The sequence below is a fragment of the Littorina saxatilis genome, linkage group LG16 (genome assembly GCF_037325665.1).
Source record: "Littorina saxatilis isolate snail1 linkage group LG16, US_GU_Lsax_2.0, whole genome shotgun sequence".
Taxonomy (NCBI): domain Eukaryota; kingdom Metazoa; phylum Mollusca; class Gastropoda; order Littorinimorpha; family Littorinidae; genus Littorina; species Littorina saxatilis.
The window spans coordinates 46,602,993-46,624,691 of NC_090260.1; the positions used below are offsets into that span (position 1 = coordinate 46,602,993).

The following is a 21,699-nucleotide window of genomic DNA, read 5'->3' on the forward strand; positions in this document are numbered from 1 at the left end:
AGGAATGCTGTCTTCAGAAAAGGTATGTAAACATTTTTATCACGAGACTTACAAAAGATTTTTGCATTTTCTGTTACAGCACCAGCAGGTGAAGATTTTAAGACAGACAAAACAGTCAACGTGCAGATGGAGCGTTCATCAGAAATACCAACATCGTCCAGTGCTGACAGCAACGTTGTTTGTCTGAAACAAGAGGCAGCTGAAATACCAACATCGTCCAGTGCTTACAGTGATGTTGTTAGGCAGAAACAAGGGGCAGCAGAAATCCCAATTGATTTTGGAACCATTGCAGACACAGCTTCGTTTTTAGAACAAGATTGGGGCACATGTTCTAATGATATCAAGCGTGAAAAAGACGGTGTGGGGGAGGGTGGAGCAAGGCCAGTGATGGAGGTCTCCGACAAGTGCAAAGAGGAGTGTACATGCAATGCGGGGCAGGACTTCAAGACTGAGGCATTACCAGCTGTGACCGAGACCAGCAGTTCTGCAGCTGAAAACATCCCTGCAAGATTTGCTCTGACACATACAGGAGGAAAGCCGCATGCCTGCCCTCATTGCACAATGACATTTTCTCAGAAAGGGAATTTGAAGACTCACATGTTGACACATACAGGAGAAAAGCCAACGCCTGTCCTTCTTGCAAAGTGAAATTTGCTCTGAAAGGGCATTTGAAGTCCCACATGTTGACACATACAGGAGAAAAGCCACATGCCTGCCCTCATTGCACAATGAAATTTTCTCAGAAAGGGCAGTTGAAGACTCACATGTTGACACATACAGGACAAAAGCCACATGTCTGCCCTCATTGTACGGTGACATTTGCTCAGAAATGGAATTTGAAGACTCACATGTTGACACATACAGGAGAAAAGCCACACGCCTGTCTTTCTTGCAAAGTGAAATTTGCTCTGAAAGGGCAATTGAAGACTCACATGTTGACACATACAGGAGGAAAGCCGCATGCCTGCCCTCATTGCACAGTGAAATTTTCTCAGAAAGAGCATTTGAAGACTCACATGTTGACACATACAGGAGAAAAGCCACATGCCTGCCCTCATTGTACTATGAAATTTGCTCGGAAATGGAGTTTGAAAAGACACATGTCAGAACTAAAGAACCACGTGTTAACACATACAGGAGTAAAGCCACATGCCTGCCCTCATTGTACCAAGAAATTTGCTCAGAGAGGGAGTTTAAAAAGACACATGTTAAGTCATGCAGAACTGAAGAACCACGTGTTAACACATACAGGAGAAAAGCCACATCCCTGTCCTCATTGTACAGCGAAATATTCTCACACCAAAAGTTTGAAAATGCACATGTTAACACATACAGGAGAAAAGCCTCACGCGTGTCCTCATTGTTCAAAGAAATTTTCTCGGAAAGGGAGTTTGAACTCCCACATGTTGACACATACAGGAGAAAAGCCACATGCCTGCCCTCATTGTACTAAAAAATTTGCTCAGAAAAGGAGTTTGGAAAGACACATGTTAAGTCTTACAGGAGAAAAGCCACATGCCTGCCCTCATTGTTCAAAGAAATTTGCTCGGCAAGACAATTTGAAGACCCACATGTTGACACATTCAGGAGAAAAGCCACATGCCTGTCCTTCTTGCAAAGTGAAATTTGCTCGGAAAGAGGATTTGAAGACCCACATGTTGACACATACAGGAGAAAAGCCACATGCCTGTCCTTATTGTCCTAAGAAATTTGCTCGGAAAAAGGTTTTGAAGACCCACATGTTGACACATATGGGAGAAAGTGTGTATTGCATATAAAATTATTGTGTATTGCATATATGATTATTGTGTGAACAGTACATGTGGTGATTTGTGTCTGCATGATTGCTTTATGTAGGTTGTACTTATAATTGTTCTATTCTGTATATATATGTTCCTTTGTAAAAGGCGTAGAGCCATAGGTTAGGCACTTAAAAATGTCCAGTTATTATTATCCCAGCGAAGCTGGAGGTATCCCGTGAACGCTATACTGTAATCGACTTGAGAAATGTGCATACCGAATAATACATGATAAAGAAGGATTCTTTGTGCCCGGCTACGTGCTACAGTTGGAGATGGAAGTTCACCAAAAATTGTTACCATACTAACAAAAATACGGTGGGTGCAATAGTCGCCCCCATTTTTTCAGCAAACGCCACCCAAGGCCGTTTTGGACGGGTAGAAATTCCGTAGTTTCCAAGTCTATGGATAAAGCTCGCGTAAGAATAATACGTCACGGTCTAAAGTCTTTGAGGTCAATTAATGCATCATGACGTCATGCCTCCCTGAAGTCTTTCTCTCTCGCGCAGTGTGTGTGTTTGTGTTCATTTTGTGCACATGTGTTACTGTTTGTGTGTGTGTGTGTGTGTGTGTGTGTGTGTGTGTGTGTGTGTGTGTGTGTGTGTGTGTGTGTGTGTGTGTGTGTGTGTGTGTGCGCGCGAACGCGTGCATGAGTCTGTACTCGTATGTGTGTGTGTATTTGTGTGTGTGTGTGTGTGTGTGTGTGTGTGTGTGTGTGTGTGTGCGCACGTGTGCATGAGTCTGTACTCGTGTGTGTGTAAATGTGTGTGTGGGTATAAGTGTATGTGTGTGCGTGTATGTGTGTTTGTTTGTTAAGGTGTGTATGTCCGTCTGTCCATATGTGCGTACGGGTGTGTGTTTTGTGTGTATGAAGTTTTTTGTGAGAGTGAGTGAGTGCGTGTTAGTGAGTGTGTGTATGTGTGTGTGTGTGACTTGGGGGGTGTGTGTGTGTGTGTGTGTGTGTGTGTGTGTGTGTGTGTGTGTGTTTGAGAGAGAGAGAGAGAGAGAGTGAGTGTGTGTGTATGTGAATGTGTGTGTGCATGAGTTTGTGTGTATGTTTGTGTGTGTATGAGTGTGTATATGTGTTTGTTTGTAAAGGTGTGTGTGTCCGACTGTCTATGTGCGTATTTGTTTGTGCGTATGTACAGTGTGTGTGTCTGTTTGTATAAGAGAGAAAGAGAGAGAGAAAGAGAGAGTGGGTGGGTGTGTGCGTAAGTGTATGTGTATGTGTGTTTGTTTGTAAAGGTGTTTATGTCTGTCTGTCTATATGTGCGAATGGGGGTGTGTTTTGTGTGTATGAAGTGTGTGTGAGAGACTAGTGAGTGAGTGCGTGTGAGTGAGTTTGTATGTGTGTACGTGTGTGACTTGGGGTGTGTGTATGTGTGTGTGCGTGTGCGTGTGTGTGTGTGTGTGTGTGTGTGTTCGTGTGTGTGTGTGTTTGAGAGAGAGAAAGAGAGAGAGAGTAAGAGAGAGGTTTGTCTTTCGCTGGGGTATGCAGTGCCTTGGCGTTGCACATCTACTTAATTATTATTATTCTTATTATAAGGGTATTTGAAGACCCACATGTTAACACATACAGGAGAAAAGCCTCACGCTTGTCCTCATTGTTTAAAGAAATTTTCTCAGAAAGGGAGTTTAAAAAGACACATGAGTGTAACTAAACAGACATTTTGAAGTGTCAGCTTTACTGAATTGCTTTATGTTTTGTCCAAGTATAGACCTCTAGAAGCGATACTGGACGATTTTTCCAACGTTTACTGTGTTTTCTGATTTACTACGATTTTTTAAAAGTGTTGAACCCATTTCAGATTTACCTGATCATCTTTTCTTGATTTGGTACTTCCAAAGAACAGGTGGTACTTTGAGTTCCGGTTTTATGTTTTAACCAATCAGAATTTGTTTCCTAAATAAAGTCGTCTGCTGCCTGCCCAAGCATAGTCGGCAACAAGCACTGCTTGCCACATGTGTGATGTTACCAACAGAAATAGCCATACATTGGGCAAGGTAGCAATGTAAATGAATTGGATCTAACTAATGTGCTTGTACTGCATCTCTGGCCTTTGAATTCACTCCAAATGTACTGGCTCAGCGTGAGAGGCAACATCTTGTCGAAACCTTGTTAACCCTTACACTGGTGCAATTCTGTAACACATGTTCCATAGCCACTGATGAATTAACAGAGAGAAAAATAACAAAAAATGGTCATATAGGTTTTTGCATCCATGGGAGGTAATCGGAACCGACCAAACAGACTGAGCCAGTAGCGTGACATATGTCGTGACAACCAGGTGACAGTATACGTAAAGTAGCGCGACATATGTCGCGACAACCAGCCTAAGGGTTAAGTGGTTCTTGTATAGAATATAGTCAATGTTTGTAAAGATTTTAGTCAAGCAGTATGTAAGAAATGTTTAGTCATTTGTACTGGAAACTTGCATTCTCCCAGTAAGGTCATATATTGTACTACGTTGCAAGCCCCTGGAGCAATTTTTTGATTAGTGCTTTTGTGAACAAGAAACACTTAACAAGTGGCACTATCCCATCTCCCCCCTTTCCCCTATCCCATCTCACCCCTTTCCCTCGCCACATATGTATTGTCGTGTGAGGGGGTAGATGCTTATACTGGCTGATTTTTTTTTTTACTTCGGTCAGATACAGATGATTGGAAAAAAACCTTGTCAAGGATTTCAGAATTTAATAGATCTTTTGGAAGTTTTTACGGGATGGGTCCTGTTACATACAGACTGAATGTGCCCAAGATGAACTTTTGATTAAACATACACACACAAATGAATCTCTTGAGTTTGTTATACGGCGAATGTCCAGTTTCCACCACCACGTCTGTGGTATGTTTTTATACTGTTTAATTGAACAGACAGACGTGCATTCTCTCGCAAATGTGCGCGCGTGTGTGTTTGTCTGTGCCTCAGACTTATTAATCAAAGATGATGTTGCACATTGCAGATCTATGCGACAGGAGCAAGTGGACAAGACAGCTACATTATTTTGTCTGAGCGAAGATCCAACGGTAAGCTCTTTTAGCCGAAGACAGCGAGCCTGGGTGCATGCATGCAAGCTTCTATCATGTTCATGTGAGTGCTGCAGGGCTTTTAGACGACTTTTCATTATTCTTGATTTGGAGATCCATGCAGGGTATTAGAAAGTGCAGAATATACACGTTTGAACAAATACGATGTGCGTTTGCTCTGAAAAAAAGAAAAGACGCAAAAAACAAACAGTGTATTTGTTTAAAGTATCACAAATATTTATTACCTGTATCTGCTCTCTCTCATCTCACTCTTGGCACACAGGTCAAAGCAGAGGTTAACTTGAGTGCACGTGTACCTAGCAGGAGCGGGGGTGATTTCTTGAATTAGCTGAGGGCGGTGTCGTTGTTTGCCGTTCTCATGAGAACAGTTACTTTTGTTTTGTTTCGTTTTTACCTCCAAATTTTTGCATTTTCACAACAGGCTTTTCTGTTTCATCTCTCATACATGGTGTCAATTGGAGAAAAAAAACGGAATAAAACAGAAGTAACTTATCTCGTGAGAACGGTAGTGCACTAGGTTTGGGAAAAACACGACAGTACCTTATCTCTTTCAACCCGTATGGGGCCCTTCAACATGTGACAGACTGACAAATGCACCAAACCCATTTCGTTCTTCGAGAGACTTTTTCCGTGAAAACCTTTTCAGTGCCTCAGGGTCAGCTCAGGGTCAGTGTCATAAGAGCCTACATACACAACTGGGATCATGAATGGGGTTAATCGCTTACCTCTATCAGGCATGGCCAAAATCCCATTTTAAAAACTCTCCCACCACCTGTCTATATATAAATATATGTTTCTCACTTTACTGCTTTCTTTCAGGCTTCTGCAGATGGCATTGCTAAAGTGAAAATTGTAGCGCAGAGAGAAGTTCTCTTCCACGAATCCATTGCATATCCTGTTGAACCAATTGCACATGGAATACTCCGGAAATAACCTGTCGACAATCTGGCACAAAGTCTGATCAATCGGTACAAGCTGAATTGCGGGCAGGCACTAATTTCACTTGGCGACGGTAGTTGTTTATTCAACTCGGTGTCAATCTTAATCAGCGGAACAGCGGAAAGAACAAGAGACCGGCTGCGATATCTGACATGCATCACAATGGCACTGCAAGAAAGTGAAGTCAAAACTGTGCACCACAACATCAGGGACATCTTCATCGTCTCTGAGGATTATGACCAAGCTGTTCTAAACGCCACAAATCTGCGTTTATTTTCTTCAGCATGGTCAATAATGGCTCTCTCGTTGGTGATTGAAAGACCAATTCAGAGTTTTTATGCACCAGTCAACGGCCGCCAAAGCGAAGTTTGGAGGATATTGACAACAACCTTTGCTGCCACTCGTTACTCGAGTAGAAAACCTGTATCCATATTCTGGTGCAGCACAAATTGGTTGGTACAAATTATTTTTACTTTGAAAAGTGACCATTTCATTTTCATGGGTCTCATCTACTTCAGTTTGTTCATGTATTAACATGTCTTCTGAGATGTACTTGCAGGAATCCAGCTTGTGTGGACAAGCAGCGTGCTACTACTGGAGAGAGGAAACCTGCTAAGTCTGGGAAGAGGGAACGTGCTACTTCTGGGAAGAGGCAGAGATTCAAGTCGGAAGGAGAGTCAGGGTTGGTACAAATTATTACTTTGAAAAGTGACCATTTCATTTTCATGGGTCTCATCTACTTCCGTTTGTTCATGCATTAACATGTCTTTTGAGATGTACTTGCAGGAATCCAGCTTGTGTGGACAAGCAGCATGCTACTACTGGGGATATGAAACCTGCTAATTTTGGGAAGAGGCTACTTCTGCTGAGACAGTCCAATAGAAAGTAAAGTTATCGAAACGCCATCTAAATACGCATTTGCGTTAATACGTTTTCTGTCTTGTGATTGCAGATCTCCGGAACACAGAGCAGAGATGCTACCAAGGTTGTCGACTTCTGATGATACTCATAGATTTTCCACCACATCCCTTCGATCCGCCTCTCCCACCTCCATTCTTCAGTCCACCTTCCTTGCTGGTGGAGAGGATTGCCCCTCCAGTAATCATCACTTCTCTTCGAGTCTGTCTTCCGTCGACCACGAAAACGATCCTCAGTCGACGTCTCTTAATAGCAGAGAGGATTGTGTCCTTGACACATCTGAGGACCTGTCATCGTCTAACATCGACCGTGATGCTCTACACCATGCACCTTCCAAAGGCCGTTTCATGAGCATAGACCAACTTGTTGATGCTGTGAAAACAATGTCGGATCATTGCGTGAAACAAATTCCCCCAGGAAACAAGGACAACAAGTTTTGTCTCATTGATAACAGCGTCAACCTGGAACAGTGGAATGCCAGACATAGAGCGGCTTATGTAGATGACTGCGGAGCTTACGATTCGTCTGTGGGTACGACAGTCAACAGGTATTTTGTTTTGGAAAGCAACAAAGCAAAGTCCGTATACAAGAAAAATGGGGAATATGCGACAGAGAGCAGAAAGATCGTGAATAAGAAAACGACCCAAGAGTGGATTCCATTGAACCCACAACCGAATCCTGAAGATGTCATTACAGGACATTTTGTGTACTCCAAGTTGAGATCTGACCCTTCCTTCAAGAAGCGGGTCACAACCTTTTCGGGACACAGTTCCACCTTCTGCAAACCAGTGGCGGTGGTTGAGTACTGTGGCATTCATCCTGGTCACAACCAGCCGCATGGTAATAGGAAGCACCACGGAAATCCCTATTGTCGAACTCAACACACAGTCCTTAGCGAAGCTGCCAAACGAGCCAAAAATCAACCTCCTAGGCATGTTTACATGGACATGAACAAGGAAAATTCATTTGATGCTCCTTCGAATGCCAAGCAGATAAACAAAAAACACAACGAGAAAGCGGCGAACAGAGAAAACAGACCAAATGGACAAAATGTTGCAGACGAGGTATTAGAAACGATCGCGATGTTGAACACGCAAAATTCTGTGCAGCAGATCATTCATTGCAAGGGTAAAATACCGTCTTTAATTGTTTACAACAAGCAACAGATGGAAGACTTGAAAGCAAACTGTGTGGGTGAAAATGGAAGTGTGATTGGCTTCGACAGAACATTTAATGTTGGGCCCTGTTTCATCACCCCGACTACATACAAGAACAAAGCGGTATGGCACAGTGAAAGCAATGAGCATCCACTGATGCTTGGACCAACATTCCTGCACTGGGACGGCGAATTTGAAACGTACCACACTTTCATCAGCCACTTGAAAAGAGAACTGCAGTCAGAAGACATTGTGGTTGGAAGTGATGCCGAGAAAGCGCTGACAAAAGCCCTTCAGTTGGAGTTCCCATCTGCAACTCATCTCCTTTGCACAATCCACATGAAGGACATCACCCGATACTTGTCAGAAAAGGTCGGTTGCAGTATGAGAGATAGAACTGAAATCATTTCTTTCATTTTTGGAGAGGCTGGCATAGCTTGGGCTGATGACTCTGCCACTTCTGAGTTCCGTGAAGATCGGCTGGACGACTACTTCATTAAGTACCCTACATTTCAGCGGTACTACCAAAAACACATCGCCGATAAACTGAAAAGACACGTCCAGCTGCCCCTTCAGAAAGGTGTCATTGACACACTTTGGACCAACAACAACGCCGAGTCGATCAATCACAGAATCAAGCAGGAGATTGATTGGAAGCCGCAGAAACTGCTTGCCCTCATCCAATGTCTTGACGACATCTCAGATGCCCATTTCATGGACCTACGGAAATCCCTGTATGGACGTGGCAACTTTGTCCTCTGTGAAGAATTCCGGAAGCACTCCGTAACACCTGGAGAGTGGGCACAGAAGAGTGCCAATTGGAAGAACAAAAAAATGACCAACTTCTTAAAAATGAAGAAAACAGCACAGGCGGGAAACACACTTCAATCGACTGATGGGCGATTTGCCATGCCCAAATCATCAGGCATCGCCAAAAAACCTGGTCAGAGACGCAGAGCCAGGGCAGAAAAAGTCAAGCGCCAGTGATGCTAGGTCGCTGTGGGCATGTTTGCAATGGACATTAGGAATTTAAACCATGTTTTATTTCATGTGTTTCTTAACTTGTGTACAGTCTCCTTTTACGAAGGAACGGTTTTATTGGGTTTTATTATGGATTGGTTATTGAGCAATTCAAATTTCCGGCTCAAATAATGAAAACATTCTTTTTTTGATCATAAATTAACATCAAATTTTAGATGTATGCTGTCATCATTCTTGTGGTTCGTGAGTTATATTGATTATATCCATGTGAGAGAGAGAGAGAGAGAGAGAGAGAGAGAGAGAGAGAGAGAGAGAGAGAGAGAGAGAGAGATATTTTATTATGGATTGGTTATTGAGCAATTCAATTTTCCGGCTCAAATAATGAAAACTTTTTTTTTTATCATAAATTAACATCCCATTTTAGATGTATGCTGTCATCATTCTTGTGGTTCGTGAGTTATATTGATTATATCCATGTGATAGAGAGAGAGAGAGAGAGAGAGAGGGGGGGATGTGTTTTTATCTTGCTCTGAGATATTAAATAAAACCTACAAAATGTTAATTATGCTTATTTCAAATACTTTTCCCTGTGTATGTGTGTGTGTGTGTGAGAGAGAGAGACAGCTTTCTGCACAATACTCCGGAGTGGATATGAATGAGTTGAATGGAATAATATTATATAAATGGTATCATTGGGGTATCATTTGGGTTCATTTGGATTCATTTGGGTATCATTTGGGTTCATTTGGGTTCATTTGGGTAATTAGACGCACCCCGCAAATCTGCGTTAAGTCAAAGCTGCCGATGTAATCGCAGTTTCGTATAAAAGTTTCCCAAAATTCGGAAGAGCATCAGACACGAATTGTTGCTGATAACATAAACGAATGATTTACGAAATTACTATTCTAGCAAAAGTAAATACATGTGTCATTCAGTGGGCGATCACTGAGTGGTATGGGAATAAAATCGTAGCTGCCTTGATCATGCTGTAACACTGTGTCGTCTGCTAACACCACCGGAAGGTAGATGGTTTGCGATTGATGTCGCTCTAATGTGTTTTTTTAAAATATTTTTAGCGTGTGAGATCTGAGATAGGTTTTTTTTGGTATTATATAACCTATTATAGTGTAATTTTGCATCATGCTGTAACAGTTTCAAGAAAAAATGAAAAAAATTGGAAATACATTGCTGCAAACAACTAAGTTTGCCGAAAATTAGTTCCGGAATGTCACCATTCGCACAGCCAAATGCCTCCGCATAACCCAGACCTCTGGGTCTGGGAATAAAACGACAGTCATTGAATCTTTGAGTGATCACACACACTTGTGTGAAGCAACATCATGTAAGGTAAACGACACGGGGTGTGTGACGCCTAAAAGAAGGTATCAATCCGTGAAAAGCCGCCTGGTGGAAGTGGAACGCCGCTTGGTGAGTCCCGCACCGAGCAACTTGAATTCTCACTTCGGGTAGTCTTGCTCGAGTTCAAATTCAAGTTACTCCAGCAATAGTGTCGGGCGCTGCATGGTTGGACAATCTACGAGTAGTTTATGGAGCCCCCCAGGCTGTACAACCGGTGTAACCATCTTATTTTTCGGCTGAGCCCATCTTTTGTCTTCGAATAGCGAATTATATCTTCTTTTTGAGTGTCAGTGAGGTGAGATGAAGCTTATGGAGGCCTGAACTGTTGGGTCCTGCTAATTACCGTCAGCTGCCGTCAACTACCGTCAACTGCAGTTACGGAACTACCGTCAACTTTTTGTGTGTCTTGGACTTCTTTTTTTTTCTCATAAATTTATGCAGGTGGCTGAGTTCGAAACTTGCGAAGGTAGCGGAATCGCCATTTGGGGCGATAAGCACGGGATTTTTCGTGATTCACGAAGTAGAAGTGGATGAGAAGTAATCGACTACTGCTGATTGTGGGCAATAATGGAAAGACAAGACAAGAAGTGGATGACTAGGACAAAGTGAAGTATTGGACATGCCTGTGAAAAGTAAGCCTGATTCATGCTACATGCACCCTTATATTTGTGTTGAGAGCCAGATTATCGACGGACGAAATCGATGCAACAATTTCAATGCAAGGGAGGTAACTCTTGTTACTCGAAAGCAAGTATTGATGACGTCATGTGATTAGTGCTTCCGCTCCTTCGTAAATCCTCGCAAACACGAAAATAATGGATTAATGCCATGAACGGTGAAAGTTGCAAATATAAGTCATGATTGCAAACAATTATGTAACAAAACACGATCTAAGGACGAATTTTCTTATTTCTGATGAGGTTTTCGGAGACAAGTAGTACCGCCCCAAATGGCGATTCCGCTACCTTCGCAAGTCACTTTTTCGAACTCGGCCACCTGCATTTAGGGAGAAAAAAAAAGAAGTTCAAGACACACAAAAAGTTGACGGTAGTTCCGTAACAGCAGTTGACGGTAGTTGACGGCAGTTGACGGTAATTCGTCCATGTTAATCTCGTATGAACACGCTCCACAAGGAATATCCACCCTCATTTCCAAAGTACTGATGATCAACCTTAGGTACTGTACATTATTGTGGGGTCAAATTTGTTCAAAAATATGTTTTACCTACAGTGGAACCCCCCTTTTAAGACCTCCAACAATTTGAGAAAATCTGGTCTGAAAAGGAGGGAGTCTTAACGTTAGAGTAAATTTACAGAGGTTATGAACAACATGCATGCAAATAGACTGAGAAAACAGGGTCTTTATTTTATAAGAGAGGAAGTCTTAAGTTGGGGGGGGGGGGGGCATAACAGGGGGGTTCCACTTTAACACATATGCCTTATTGCTTCCATCGTCATTCAACTTAAAGACATAACCACTCTGTCAAAATGTTAGGACCCATGTCGTCATGGGTAATTATGAGGGGGGGGGGGGGGGGGGGGCATGTTTCTTTATCTAAATCCATTCAGATTCTCCGCCTTTCTCGCCGAAGCATGTTTGCTTGGCTGAATGCCGCACATGAATTCAGGATTTCCAAAAGATTCTCCTGTCGAACCACCATTTTGGAAGGGGAAGTAAAGCTAGGGTTATTCAAATCGGGTAAAGGCAGTCACTAGGTTGGCGCGAGATTGAGTGGTATCGTACTTTCCTACTGGAAATCCACCCGGGTGTATTTCTTATATACAGGGAAAATGCTGACAGGGAATGCACCCACTTTTGGTCGACATAGGCCCCTTCAGCGTTACTTTGGCAAGGAAGCATCAGTTCAGTCTGTGGTATATATTATTCAAATGCGAAAGCTGGGCCCAGGAAAAGGAATGAAATCGTTAATTTGTGTAACGATATCAGGTTTACCTAAAATCAGCTTTGGCATTCGATAGATCTCTTTGAGACTGAAACGTTGTTTTCTGGTCAAATTAAACTTTAAAGAGATAAAAAAAATCATCGCTATGTTCTAGTGAAACAAAAATGAGGCTCCTGTGCGCATCAAAGCTGTTTAATTTACTTTAAATGGTGTAACGAAATCTAACGCTCATAATTTGTTGTGTGGTATACATGTACTGGGCCTGTCAAACTTTGTACAGGCTTGTTACTTTCTTGAAGTTACTCGCCATCCCTGGACATGCAAAATGCGGTTTAACAGGAAGACTTTCTCATTACTTTGACTTTGAAAACTAAAGAAAAGGATAGAAAGATATCATATTTTACCAATAGGGCTATTCTTCTTCTTCTCCTTAATTTTCTTGAGGAAATCCCTGTACAGGACAACTATCCTCATTTGGTTGGTGCTCCTAATTTCCCTGAGTGAAAGATAAAGTGGATAGTGTTCCTGTGCCTGTGGGAAATAATAACATGGGTGGGTTGGTAGCCAAGCTTGCTTTATTCCCCCCTCTGCTTCTTTCTCTCTGTAAACTTGTAGGGCTAGTTATTTTTCGGTAACTTAAATTACCCAGCAACCAAAATCACTTACAGAAGAACAGGCCTGAACATTTGATAGCACACAGGTTTCAGAGCTAGACTTTTTTGAATCTACTTATGCGATTGAAAAGTTCCGAACGCTCTAATGTACGAAATATACATTTCTGGAGCAAACAATACAAACATACCGCATTTAATTTAACAACTACAGGCTTGAACACATGGATCTCCGTTCTGCTTAAGCTTGCATTTTTCATGATCCGCTAACTTCCACTATTATTTTTAATAATCACTGAGATTCATCATTTGCTGCCCTACATGTCATGCCTTACGTCCAATTTCAGTCCCTGTGCTGAGAGGCTGGCCTACCACACAGTACTACCTAGCGCAGCAACCGGGCCCGACGAAAACAATACAAACAGGACGAAGGATACAGAGCAAGAGCGATAGAATCTATTTATATCACTGCTGAAGGATAGAGTAAGGGGGGGGGGGGGGGGGGTGGTGCCTATTACAGAGCTATGCCTCACATGACTAAGTTAAGTAAAATTGGCGATAATCAATGCAAACATAATTAAATGTGCCTTGAATAAATAATGAGATATGTTGTATGTCCGCCAGGTGAAGCCACCTAACATCAGGATGAAGAGGAAGCAGCCGTGGACTGTGGTAGTGAAGATCGAGCACCATGCTGTTGAAGAATCATCACCAGCCTGTAGTGTGATGGAGACAACTCCAAGCGGTGAGTGTGTAATGTGATATTTTGTGTGTGTAATGTGATATTTTGTGTATGAAAGATGGAGAGCGGTGAGTGTGTAACGTGATATTGTGTGTGTGAAAGATGGAGAACCATGTTGTCGAAGAGTCATAAGCCTGTAGTGTGATGGAGACAACTCCAAGCGGTGAGTGTGTAACGTGATATTGTGTGTGTGAAAGATGGAGCACTGTGGTGTTGAAGAGTCATCAGCCTGTAGTGTGATGGAAGGTTGTGTACGTAAGGGTGAAAACTGATGAAACCCTGCAGTGTTTTTTTCTGAAAATGCGCTTTAACGGAACGTGTTGTGTAATTATCTAAGCATGTGTATAATTATGTTGTCATAATTCACTTTACCTTTTTTAGCTGTTCAAAAATCTTCAAATACCAAGGCTCGGAATCTAAAATGATACCCCATGGGAAATAATTTCTTGAGAAGCCAGTGGTTCCATTTTCAAAATTAATTCATCATCAAATGTCCACTTTGCCCAGGCTGTTCATTTCTGGTATGTGGCCAAGTGGAGAGATTGTCTTATTCCATGCGGAGGCCTGGCCACATCTGAGATTGTGTTCCAAACTGATTTAAGATATGTTTACACAAGAAGGAATGTGCCTTTAAGTGTCATCTTTTTCTGTCTTTCGTGAACATATCTTCTTCTCTTTCAGGAAGAGAATCATTCTGTCTTTTTAGAGTTAATAATTTTTATCGTTTAGGAATGTTCTCTTTCATACGTTCAGAAAAGGTCTTTTCTTTAATTGGTGTTTAACATCGTTTTCAACCGTTCAAGGTTATATCGCGACGGTTCAGAAAAGGTCTGTAAACATGTCACTATGAAGGGAAGACTTCAAACAGATTTATGAATTTTCCGTTTCAGCACCAGCAGGTGAAGATTTCAAGACAGAGAAAGCGGTGTGTGTCCATATGGAGCGTACAACAGGAATACCAACATCGTCCAGTACTTACAGTATGGTGATGGAGACAACTCCAAGCAGTGAGTGTGTAACGTGATGTTGTGTGTGTGAACAGTGATGAGTGATCATGTACATTCAGTTATTGACTACTTGATACATGTTTTAGATGTGAAAAATATATTTACAGCAGTAAGCTCGGTTTTCAAGAGAACGACTGTTTTTTGACTTTTGACACGTAAAATATTTTGGTATGTTAAAAAAGAAGGGCCATAAAGTTTCTTTTCTACCCCTAAACTACCGGCAGGGTTCGCCTAGTGGTAAGGCGTCCGCCCCTTGATCGGGAGGTCGTGGGTTCGAACCCCGGGTCATACCTAAGACTTTAAAATTGGCAATCTAGTGGCCTGGCGTCTGGCATTATGGGGTTAGTGCTGGGATTGGTTGGTCCGGTGTCAGAATAATGTGACCAGTCACATGAGACAGTGAGACATGAAGCCTGTGCTGCGACTTCGGTCTTGTGTGTGGCGCACGTTATATGTCAAAGCAGCACCGCCCTGATATGGCCCTTCGTGGTCGGCTGGGCGTTAAGCAAGCAAACAAACAAACCCCTAAACCATGAGTTGAAAGGACAATGTTTCTTTTCTACCCCTAAACTATGAGTTAAAAGAACAATGTTTCTTTTCGACCCCTAAACTATACTGTTCAAAAAAAGAAACGCATGGTTGCTACTTGCCAAATTTGTTTTATTTTTCGAAAAAATTAACAGAAAATCCAATATTTAGATTATTTGTTTGAAATTTGGTATGGACACAGTTGAATGCACACACAGTTCATTTGCATCTTCAAATCAATCAGTCAATCAATACGATTGGGTGCCGAGGCTGTCAAGTCAGTAGGGGGTGTGACTGCCTTGAGCAGCAACAACTGCCCGGCACCTTCTGGGCATGGACTGGATCAGATGCCGGATATCTTGCTGTGGGATGGTGTCCCACTCCTCCTGAAGTGCCTGCAATAGATCGCGGTGATTTGCCGGCGCTTCTTCTCGCCTGCGCACACGTCTGTCCAATTCATCCCAGAGGTGTTCTATCGGGTTCATGTCTGGCGACATGGATGGCCAGGGAAGCACCTGGACATGGTGGTCGGTGAGGAACTGGGTGGTGAGTCGTGCTGTGTGCGGGCGAGCGTTGTCCTGCTGGAATATGGCATCCTGGTCAGCCAGAAGAGGAAGTGCGTGTGGGCGCAGAATTTCCTCCACGTATCGCTGGGCAGTTATCACTGGGCGAAAAGTGGCGTTTTGTATCTTACAAAACTACTCAAAATCCCAACAAAACTTCAAGTTTCAATGGGTTTATCACATTTTGGTGTTCACGACAACGCCAGATTTTGATTGGATTTTGTTGAAGTTATCGCTGCGAAATTGCCTGGAATTTCAGCGCGTTTTGCGACGGTCAAAACATCATGTTAAACCATGTTACAGCATGTCTGTAACATGCAAAAATGTCAAGTTTTGATGGCATTAAAGCTTTGGTTTAACGCCAAGTAACATCATGTTATCGTAGACTTAACTTGCAAAACTGCTTGTTTTGGTGGTGTTACAGCTTGCTTGTAATGTGATTAACATCATGTTATTGCTGGTTTAACATGCAAAACCCCATGTTATGTTGGTGTTAAAGATTGCTCAAATGCCCAGAAGTACTGGGTGGCCGAGTGGTAACGCACTTGCGCTCGGAATCGAGAGGTTGCGTGTTCGACCCTGGGTCGGGCCGCTATTTTCTCCCCCCTTTCCTAACCTAGATGGTGGGTTCAAGTGCTAGTCTTTCGGATGAGACGAAAAACCGAGGTCCCTTCGTGTACACTATATTGGGGTGTGCACGTTAAAGATCCCACGATTGACAAAAGGGTCTTTCCTGGCAAAACTGTATAGGCATAGATAAAAAAAATGTCCATCAAATACCCGTGTGACTTGGAATAAAGGCCGCGAAAGGTGAACATTCGCCTAACAGGCTTGAGGTTTGCTGGTCGATGTGAATGCGTGATATATTGTGTAAAAAATTCCATCTCACACGGCATAAAGCGCTTTGAACTTCGGATAAGGCGCTATATAAATAAAGAGAAAAAAAAAATATATATATTAACTCCATGTTATGTTGGTGTTAAAGCTTGCTCAAATGCCTATTGACACCATGTTAGTTGGTGTTAGGCTTGATTATTAATGTAAAAAAACACCATGTTATGACGTTCACATAATTGTTTTCACCTGGATGGAATTTTGTGGAAAAGAAAACATGTTGTTTGGGAATTGTGTGCGGGTTTCAAGCTTGGCTATTGCACTTTGCTGATTTGTCACAGGTCAATTGACATTTAACAATATTAGTTTCCAAATGCATCATCCTTCACACATCATGTAAACATCTTTAACATTAACACTTTGGTTGTAAAATTATTGCACTTTATTCAAACAGGACAAAAACAAAAATGCTGATTCACAATGTACAATAGCAAAGGACTATTGTTTAGTGGAGACAGTGTTCATCCACACTATAATTGGATAAGCTAAAATAAATTATTCAAATCGGTGAAGGCCACACGAAATGAAAACACACCATCAGTAAATTACTTCCCTTGTGAGTAAGAGCGTCATACCCATAAAAGCCATGTAAGTTTTAGCCCATGTGAGTGTGTGTTGGGAGGGGAGGGGGTGGGGGGCAAATGCCCTGTGAAAACATTGGCCATATATATATATGTGAATTACTTCCCTTGGGTATGAACATTTATGAATGATTAAATGGGTGAAAGAAGGCCACACAAAATGAAAATCAGTAAATAACTAAATCACTTCCCTTGTGAGTAAGAACAGTCATACCAATGTTCCAACTTTTTGCTAAAAATTCGCCCACAATGTGACCTTCAAAGTTGAAAAGGGGTAACTGAACTTCATGTTTGGATGTCATGGAGTCCAACATGTCAGTAAATTTTGAAAGCCCTAGATTCATAAACATCTGAAAACTGCTCAACGTCTTTGCATCACGGCACATTAATAAAAGTAAGAGTTAGTAAGACTGGCCTAACTGTTATGGTGAGGCAGTAATCACTCGTTGATGAATTCTTTTCTTTCTTTATTTGTTGTTTAAGGTCGTTTTCAACCATTCAAGGTTATATCGCGACGGGAAAAGGGGGAGATGGGATAGGGGAAAGATGGGATAGTGCCACTTGTCAATTGTTTCTTGTTCACAAAAGCACTAATCAAAAAACTGCTCCAGGGGCTTGCAACGTAGTACAATATATGACCTTACTGGGAGAATGCAAGTTTCCAGTACAAAGGACTTAACATTTCTTACATACTGCTTGACTAAAATCTTTACAAACATTGACTATATTCTATACAAGAAACACTTAACAAGGGTAAAAGGAGAAACAGAACCGTTAGTCGCCTCTTACGACATGCTGGGTAGCATCGGGTAAATTCTTTCTCGTCCCAACCAATATGGGATGGGACTCCCCCTAACCCGCGGGGGGTCTCGTTGATGAAGAATTATTTGAATTCTGAATTTCGAACAAACAAATCCGGTGTCCTTCCAAACCCCCTTTTCAGGCCTCCAAGAATAAAATAAAAAAGCTGGTCTTAAAAAGGAGGAAATCTGCTTAATATGTAGGTAAATGCACAACAGGTTGTGAACAGAAAATCCAAAAACATAAGGTTTGAAAAGGGGGGGGAGGGGGGGGACGGGGGGACCTAAAATGTGGCGATCATAACAACCGGCATGGGTGGCCTAGTGGTAACGCACTTGCGCTCGGAATGGAGAGGTTGCGTGTTCGACCCTGGGTCAGGCCGCTATTTTCTCCCCCCTTTCCTAACCTAGTTGGTGGGTTCAAGTGTTAGTCTTTCGGATGAGACGAAAAACCGAGGTCCCTTCGTGTACACTACATTGGGGGTGCACGTTAAAGATCCCACGATTGACAAAACGGTCTTTCCTGGCAAAATTGTATAGGCATAGCTAAAAATGTCCACCAAATACCCGTGTGACTTGGAATAATAGGCCGTGAAAAGTAGGATATGCGCCGAAATGGCTGCGATCTGCTGGCCGATGTGAATGCGTGATGTATTGTGTAAAAAAATTCCATCTCACACGACATAAATAAATCCCTGCGCCTTGAATATGTGCGCGATATAAATTGCATAAAAAAAATATCAAATAAAAAAAAATCCCTGCGCTTAGAACTGTACCCAGTTAAAATTAAAATTAATATTAAAAGTCCTACGGTTTTGAGCCATTAAGGACTTGAGTGTTTGTCCGCTTTCAGACTGTACCCATGGAATACGCGTGATATAACTATAAGCCTCATATTGATTGATTGATTGATAATTTATGTAACAAACAAAGTTAATTCTGAAATCTTCTTCAGCGTTTGATTATGGAGAGACTAAATCCTCAGTTCAGATGTGGTCTTAACTCCTTGTCTCCCAGGTACGGATATATCCGTACCCACTCATATGGCTCTATCTGACCAGGTATGGATATATATCTGTACACACAGTCACTATGTACATTGCATCTGTTCTCATTCGGCACATATCCGCATCCTGCTTAGACTGTTAGCTTCAGTCGCTTCCTGTAACGTTGATCTAACGCCTGCATTCTAGCCTGTTGATACACAGTTCCTACAATTCTGAGTGACCTGCTGCAGCACAGCTGGTCTCGGCTTAAAAAATCTTGGTCAACATAGATGGGGTACAAAGTGTTATAAAATAAAGCGTCCTTCCAAAGTCGATGACAGGTCCCCAGAGTATTCACAAAATTATATGGTACTGGAAGCCTTGCATGGCGACGAAAAATATGTCCACGCCTACATGAAGAAGTATCCTTCACGGCTTCAGCGGAAACAGTCGGCTGGGGATGAGGACAGCAGCTAATGGTGAACCTATGTAAAAAATATAGACAAGAACAAAAATATGTCAATGGGAAAACAAAGAAAGAAGTAGAGAAGGACCTCCCCACAGTGAAAATGAAAAACACATGTGAATGTACTTATGTTTTAAATCCCCCCCCCCCCCCCCCCCCCAAATATAATATCCCATCTAAAAAAAAAAAGTCACATCCCCAAACGCAAAATAATTAACCCTAACTGCCGGATGCAAATTGAAACACATTTTTTTCATTAGTTTTAATTATATTTTGCCTGAGAAAAACAAAACAGCCTGAAATGGACTGGGTGGTCGAGTGGTAACGCACTTGCGCTCGGAAGCGAGAGGTTGCGAGTTCGAACCTGGGTCAGGGCGTTAGCAATTTTCTCCCCCCTTTCCTAACCTAGGTGGTGGGTTCAAGTGCTAGTCTTTCGGATGAGACGAAAAACCGAGGTCCCTTCGTGTACACTACATTGGGGTGTGCACGTTAAAGATCCCACGATTGACAAAAGGGTCTTTCCTGGCAAAATTGTATAGGCATAGATAAAAAATGTCCACCAAATACCCGTTTGACTTGGAATAATAGCCCGTGAAAAGTACATATTCGCCGTAATGGCTTGAGGTTTACTGGCCGATGTGAATGCGTTATATATTGTGCGTAAAAAATGTCTGTTTGTCTGTAAAAAATTCAATTTCAAACGGCAGAAATTAATATGTAAAGCGCGGAGAGCACAGTTGTGGTTCGCGCTATATAAGCTCCCCATAATAATAATAATAATAATAATTGTCAGTAAGTACTGGTGTCACATGACTGATGTGAACCAGTTGATTGGCTAATGGCGATGCGCTAAAACTGTTAGCGCACTCTTGGAGTGCGCTAACTTTTCCACAGAGCGTATTCTTACGCCCTTTACCTAAGCAAGACTGTGCTCTCATCCTCAGAATTAATTACTGACATGTAGCTTATATTCTCCACAATACCAAATGACCATAAATTCCCTACTTCTCAATTAAAGCAGAAGTGGTTTTTTTTCTGACAGATTGCATGTGCCTGTGCCACAGTGGGGCTGCCACTGATCTAAAAATAGAAGCCGCTGGGTTTCATCTAATTCTCGCCGACTTGCATAGATTTTTCTCATCGTGTTAGTGGCATGTAGCCTATCATCCACATTACCAAATGATGAGTTAATATAAAATTCCCACCCGCTAGCAGAAAACACAAGTGTTATTCCGATAACGTACCAGCTAGACCAGTTTGGAAGACTGACTCGATCGACTCTGTCATACGTAGCCGCACTGACTACACTGAAATACGACTGCATCAGTTCAGTAAATGAATGGTTTCCGAATTATTATTTCAAGGCAAGAACAATCGTAATCGAAAACGTGTAGGGTTCAGAACGTTCTTACCATTATAAGACTTATTACCAGCGTGCCTCGTGCGTGCAGACTCAGTCAGTGCAGACTGCATGCAGTGGTTTGATTGCCCTAGCAGACGACATAAACCCCGCTCAGCAAATTAACATGTTGGGCAAATGTGAACGAAAAAACGATGGGGATATAATACGTGTAATGTTCAGAGCATTCTTACCGTTCATATTTAGTATCAGACTCCCCGATGAATGAAGATACAACACGAAAATATGCCACATTTGTTTTGAAAATGTGCGAACCGTCGAGTCCCGCGGCTTCGAGTCAATTCAAGGGGAGTCACTCCGCACAGTCAATCCGTCGAATAATGAAGAGCACAGCCCTTTCTCCGAGTTCAAATGAGGTCTCTCTGAAAGATCATCACTGTTCAGATTAACGCTACACTGGAATTTACCAACAGAAATTAAAATGCGTGTGACGAAAGCACGACACACTTGAGACACCCCACACAAAAGTAGATCTTTACTGTACACGACCTGACCACACAGTTATGCCTATTCAAATGCGCGTTGCAAAATGTGCGCTTGGAATCTTCTTTTTTCTATGGCGGTACTGACAATATCGTTATTGAAACAATCCCAGTGCACTAAGGGATTTATAGAGCAAATCTCGAAAATAATTATTGAACTCAGCGCTATGCGCTTCGTTCAATAATGAATTTTCTCGATTTGCTCTATAAATCCCTTAGTGCACTGGGATGTCTCAATAACTTAAATAACAAGTCGCGTAAGGCGAAAATACAACATTTAGTCAAGTAGCTGTCGAACTTACAGAATGAAACTGAACGCAATGCAATTTTTCAGCAAGACCGTATACTCGTAGCATCGTCAGTCCACCGCTCATGCTCGTGGCAAAGGCAGTGAATTTGACAAGAAGAGCGGTTTAGTAGTTGCGCTGAGAAAGATAGCACGCTTTTCTATACCTCTCTTCGTTTAAACTTTCTGAGCGTGTTTTAATCGAAACATATCATATCTATATGTTTT

The 21,699-nt window shown here is 42.1% G+C and overlaps 1 protein-coding gene across 1 annotated transcript; it reads left to right on the top strand.

Annotated features, from left to right (window-relative positions):
- Positions 1 to 6,280: 6,280 nt before the first annotated feature.
- LOC138949714 (uncharacterized) lies at positions 6,281 to 9,641 on the top strand. The gene is made up of 2 exons (XM_070321510.1): positions 6,281 to 6,469; positions 6,740 to 9,641. The coding sequence occupies exon 2, from the start codon at positions 6,762 to 6,764 to the stop codon at positions 8,847 to 8,849; it is 2,088 nt and encodes a 695-aa protein (XP_070177611.1). The 5' UTR covers positions 6,281 to 6,469; positions 6,740 to 6,761; the 3' UTR covers positions 8,850 to 9,641.
- Positions 9,642 to 21,699: the final 12,058 nt, after the last annotated feature.